The following is a 6,113-nucleotide window of genomic DNA, read 5'->3' as shown; positions in this document are numbered from 1 at the left end:
ACTCCTAAAATCAACCTGCAATAGAGCATGCTGGGAAATATAATGATGGCAGTGGTTTCAGCTCAAGTCTAGTTATAAACGGTCCTGTTTATCATGAAATTGGATGATATTTGAAGGAAACCAGATCAAAGTATGATGTTAATATTTTTATACATCTCCCGTTTGGTAGGTCTCTTGTGACGTGGTTTTCAGCAGCACCGACGGATGTGCCGACTTGACAACTGCATTTAAGTTTTGAACGAGCTGTCCCCTCTTTCGTTCCATGCTGGCTGAAGACCTAGCTAGCCAGTAACTAGTTAACAACAGACACAGATGAAGACCTAGCTAGCCAGTAACTCGTTAACAACAGACACAGATGAAGACCTAGCTAGCCAGTAACTAGTTAACAACAGACACAGACGAAGACCTAGCTAGCCAGTAACTAGTTAACAACAGACACAGACCTAGCTAGCCAGTAACTAGTTAACAACAGACACAGACGAAGACCTAGCTAGCCAGTAACTAGTTAACAACAGACACAGATGAAGACCTAGCTAGCCAGTAACTAGTTAACAACAGACACAGATGAAGACCTAGCTAGCCAGTAACTAGTTAACAACAGACACAGATGAAGACCTAGCTAGCCAGTAACTAGTTAACAACAGACACAGATGAAGACCTAGCTAGCCAGTAACTAGTTAACAACAGACACAGATGAAAGGGGAAACACGGTATAAGGATCTTCACCACAGATGAATAAGGTAAACTTTTAATTATATTTGCTAACACCCTCCAGTCAAATGTTGGCACCAGTAGAATAGCTTTCTAGCTATGTAGACCATATCTCTCTGCAAGCACACCTTCTCCTATGTTGGTTACAAGGCAGTACTTATTTAAATTAGGTAAATATCATGTTACCATCAGTGTTTAAAAAAAAATGTGAGTTAGGGTGAGGTTTAATAAAACTGCCTCCTGAATCCAAGTGTTTGACATGGGGACGGGGACCAGTAACTTTATGATCAAACTTTGTAGAAGCAACATTCATTTTTTTATATTTTGGTCCGCATTCTTTTATCTGGTTTCATCCAAATATCCTCCAATTTAATGAAAAACGTGATTTTTTACTGTTCATGACCTTTAAGGTAAGGGTTACGGTTGAGGTTAGGGTTAAGGATCCTGTATAGTCTACGATATGGAAATTATAGCCTATTCTGATAATACAACACTGCCCCCTTGTGTCTGAATAACAGTCTTATCAGCGGAGCAAATTCCAATTGCATACATAATGCATTATATAAAAGGGGGCTTTGAACAGAATGAAAATATCCAGAAATGCAATGTGGATGACTATGCAACATTTTATTTAGGCTCCAATTGGTTGATTATATATGTTCTTTCCAACTATGTTAAAAAAAATTAATGTGCATTTACTCACATGAAGGAATGATCTTAAATACTTATTACACTGATAATGTAAATGATCGAGCTTTATATTTCATGGGCAGTGCAGTGCTATTGGGTTCCTTAATGTTAATCATTTGTTAATAAAAACAAACTTGTCTGCTGTCCTCAGGAAAAAAATTACAATGATATACATGTTTTTTAGGATGTGACAAGGGAAAAAATGTCTACAATTTTGATATTACAAAACCACTCCTCATACAAAGAGCTAAAAGGTTAAAATAACAAAATTACATAATAGGCCAAAACAAGCCTTTTATACAATTGCTGTAAGACGACCACATAATACCACAGTCAAATAAGAATTAAAAAATAAAGTGTAATTAAAAAGTAGTGTAAGAATGATTTAATACAAGGCCTTGATTTAGACAGTTTGAAATAAGATGTTGGTGTTCTTCTTTATCCTGATGGTCTTCCTTTTGTGAGTGGGATCTGGAAATGGCACAACACAAATGACAAGTTGCAATCTTTCAAACACTTCTCTATGGCACAAGTCAAGAAAGAAACATTGCATTCTTAAGGTAAATGCTATTTAGCAAAAACACACCTGATTTTTAAACGAAAGGTCAAAGAGTGAAACAAGTGTGGCACTAACACACCTGTTTCAAATAATCAATTAATCATGGTCTTCAGTCTGGATGTTGATCATTTGAATCAGGTGTGCTAATGCTGGATGGGAACAAAAGCCTGCACACCCAGTAGCTCTATAGGAGCGCTGTTGGAGAAAACGCTAACTTGAATCTTACTCGGCTTCATACACATCTTCATGCAGTGTCTCTTGAGGACAAAGTTGTTCTTGTTGCCCCCACAGCCCCTGTTACGCAACCAATGACATCTCTTTGTCTTGGGGTTGTATGCATATCTCCTTCCCGTTCTCCTCTCCTCTCTGTCACACATCGTGCCCTTGTCATTGGTACTGAGACAGAACTCTGGAGGACTGAAGTCTGAAAGAATTACACAAAGGCAATAGTAAACTGAAATTACGTACAACAATGACTCCATAATACCAAAGACACATTGTATAACACTAAAGAAAGTGTGTAGGCTACATCGCCAATGCAACTCTGATAGAACATACTTTAATAAAAGCATTTTTTTATTTTAGCTTTATGGAAATGAGGTTAATGGTAATCTACTGTAAAAGTGACTACCCACTGGGCACACACTGGCTGAAACAAGGTTATTTCCACACAATTTCAATGAAATTACACTGAACTAACATGAAATAGACATTGAATTGACATCTCTACCCAGTGGGTACTTGATTCTACTACTTTTTCTTTTACATTTGAAATGTACCTCAACAAAGGAAACATTGTTTTTACTACCTCAAGAGTCAAACTGTGGAAAAGCCACAAGATGTCAGCCTTGGGTTACGGGAGTACTGTAGCTATCCTATATCACTTCACTGGAATGACAAATACGAATACAGAAACACTCCTTTCCTGAATTCACTGACCTGGGTGGAATTTTGTAACATGAATCATAACTACTTGTCTGTGACTGAGGGATGGCAGACTCCCTGTGACCCCTTTTTACTGTGCTGTGACTGTATCAGACAGTGGTGGTCTATGAGTACTTACTCACGCCTCATACACCTTACCCTCCCATTTTAATAGCAGTGAATCAGTGTTACATGGAAGAAGGGATATGCTGGCTTTATACGTTGTAGTTTGTTTACCTAACTGCTTCTGAAATGGCGCATATAAAATGACTGTCCCTCTTACCTAGCTATTGCAGTTGCAGCATGGTATGTGTGTAATAGTACACATGAGAAATCACTGCATTCCTGGGTTACAGTACTAACCTGTGGCCTGGTGTTGAAGATTCTGCTGCATGTTGGAGGCGCTTAAAGCAAACTCATCTGAAAGAGGAAATATTCAGCATATTCACATGCTGCTTTCAATATGAGACTGGAGCATGGTGGAGCATGCATTTCTCCTTCCTTTTACCAGTATTAGAAGTTGTGATACTGTAGTTAACTTGGGAGTTAATATCAACTCACCATGACAGAAGAGATATATACTGTAGCGATACAGTTCCACAAGGGTACATGGTGTTGTCATTTCTACTCTCTCTATAAACCTTCTTCCTCAGTTTTTTCCTCTCTCCTTCAGAATTGTCTTAAACAGAGCTGACAGGATATCAGCCCTTCCACTTAGTGTCTGTGGTTCATAGTCTTCAGAGACCCCACAACCCCACTTTCCTGGCCCTGCCAATCAGAAGGGCTGACAGAAGGGCAGACTGGCATGCTGGGAAAATGAAAAGCTTCTTGGACAAACAGTTTAATATACTGAGGCTATGTACAGTATCATGAAGAATTACTGTAGGGCTACATGCAACATTAATGCACAAATGAAACAATTACTTTCTGTCTGATTATTGAAACATTAGATCAATATATGGTTATGTTTAAAGACATCCATTTTGTTAAATCAGATTAGGCCTGCCTGAAATATCTTTGGTGCTACTGCACAATTAATTGTCTTCTTTAATCAATTACTAGACATTTGTTTAAGAAATAAATATACATAAACATTGTCTTGGCAGTTACTTTGACAGGTTGTATATTAGGTTTACTAGTGGGTTTTGGGACGGTGACCTCCAAATTAGGAGTCACATCCAATTTAGAGGCCACATTGGCGTTTTCTGCCATGAAACCAAAACATTAGAGTTTACTTACATAATAAGTTACAGCATGTAATAGAAATGTAATATAATACAAACTGTTTACTATTGTTAAAACATGTTTACCGAGGAACTATTGTAATATGATATACTGTACAACATACAGTTGTTATTATACTTATGGATTCAGATTTATTAAAGAGATAAATTATTTTGAGCCCAATGAAGATTGATTAAGGATTCTGATACAGAATGAAAATGTAATTATCTTTGAGTTGTCGTCAATACTTTCTTCTTTTGTTTTACATTGTTTGTCCATTTATATTAACACAGACTTCCAGCTAGCGTTGGTCACAGTAGAACAATTTATCCAATATTTTCTTTGACAAATGCAGTAAATAAATGAATTTAAATTCATTCAAATCGGACTAAAATAATTAACTATGCGCAAAAGGCCAAAAAAAACCCGATCTAAATGCAAAATGAAGATGAAGCATGACTTGATGGTTTGAAAAAAATCCACCAACAAGATCATTTGCAAGGTAGAGCAACATCGACTGGGCAACTACATTGAAATGACTCTCCTGTGGGTATTTGGTCTTTTAAAGAGGTATGACTGCCTAAAAGCCCAGGCATCACAACAATGACATTAATGCACTTTGAAGAAGTAATATACTCCCCTAGCACATTTCTATTAAAAGAAGCCTTGATAGTGCTGCTATGGCCGTAAGTCCAAACCTTTTTCCTTACATTTGAAAATATTGATTAGCCTCACTGATCAAATCTTTCTTGCAAACCATATGATTGGTTGGTCCCTTTTAGACTACTTGGGTGTCATGCAGTGTTTTGAAGAACAGTGTTTGATGCCGATGCACTACCTGGGTTCTGGCACCTGGCCTGGCACTCTTTCATACTCTTGAAGTTATTGGCGTTGCCGAAGCAGCCTCCATAGTAGAAGTGCTTGCACTCCTGGCTCTGGCTGTCAAAGAAGTAGCGTGTCACCAGACCTCGGCATGGCCCCGGAGCCTCATCCAGGTGACAGGGACTCTTGTCAGCTGGGGGAGATGGACAAAGAGAGATGGAGAGAGAGAACATTATTGAGAAACTGAAAAAGGGGAGAAATGGATACTAGCTACTGGGTCATTTGAAAAGATGATAGCTGGGAAATGTGAAAAAGTGCAGTATAGGGAATGGGCTACTGAGACATACTGTTCACTGAAATCAAATACAAATCTACACTAAGGACCCTTCGTACCCAGTCAATTGACTTAAAGGGAAATTGTGAATCATAGAAAAAAAAGTGGTGGCACTAAGACTGGAGTGCTTAGAGAGACTGACTGAAAAGCTGGAGAAAGGAAGAGAGAGAAGACATACTTAGGCATGGAGGAAGATAGTGTGGGCTGCTGACACAGTCATGAATAGATAGATGTAAAATAGATGTGGAGAGAAAGGTGAATTGACTGGGGGAAAAAAAGAGAGAGCGAGAGGGGAAAGTGGAGGTAAGAAAAATACACCACATTACATTGAGGAGAAATGGAGGTGCTGAGTTGAAAATCTTACTGGAGCCATAGTCAAATGCTCTAGTGTCGATGAAGCATGTGATGAGAACTAAGCAGATACAGTGCATTCGGAAAGTATTCAGACTCCTTGACTATTTCCACCTTTTGTTACATTACAGCCTTATTCTAAAATGGATTAAACAGTTTTTCTCCCTCATCAATCTACATTGTCCCATAATGACAAAGGAAAAACTGGCTAAGAAAAAAATTAAAATGGATTAAAAAATAAAAAACTTAAATATCTAATTTACGTAAGCATTCTGACCCTTTACTCAGTACTTTGTTGAATCACCTTTGGCAGCGATTACTCCTCGAGTCTTTTTGGGTGTGACGCTACAAGCTTGGCACACCTGTATATGGGGAGTTTCTCACAATCTTCTCTGCAGATCCTCTCAAGCTCTGTCAGGCTGGATGGGGAGCATCGCTGAACAGCTATTTTCAGGTCTCTCCAGAGATGTTTGATCGGGTTCATGTCCAGGCTCTGGC

At 38.5% G+C, this 6,113-nt stretch overlaps 1 protein-coding gene across 2 annotated transcripts in view; it reads right to left on the bottom strand.

Annotated features, from left to right (window-relative positions):
• Positions 1 to 1,323: 1,323 nt before the first annotated feature.
• The window catches only part of LOC115110561 (tissue factor pathway inhibitor-like), a 36,017-nt gene continuing 31,227 nt past the window's right edge, over positions 1,324 to 6,113 (bottom strand). For both annotated transcript variants that reach the window (XM_029636443.2, XM_029636361.2), the window contains exons 3-6: positions 4,947 to 5,123; positions 3,248 to 3,304; positions 2,187 to 2,384; positions 1,324 to 1,872 (exon numbers count right to left, since the gene is read on the bottom strand). In XM_029636443.2, coding sequence (XP_029492303.1) covers positions 1,805 to 1,872; positions 2,187 to 2,384; positions 3,248 to 3,304; positions 4,947 to 5,123 — 500 coding nt within the window. In that variant the 3' untranslated portion in view covers positions 1,324 to 1,804. The remainder of the gene's footprint in view (positions 1,873 to 2,186; positions 2,385 to 3,247; positions 3,305 to 4,946; positions 5,124 to 6,113) is intronic.

This window comes from Oncorhynchus nerka, linkage group LG1, assembly GCF_034236695.1.
Source record: "Oncorhynchus nerka isolate Pitt River linkage group LG1, Oner_Uvic_2.0, whole genome shotgun sequence".
NCBI lineage: Eukaryota > Metazoa > Chordata > Actinopteri > Salmoniformes > Salmonidae > Oncorhynchus > Oncorhynchus nerka.
Note: the sequence above shows the minus strand (reverse complement) of the source record. Positions and strands in the feature narration are given on the sequence as shown.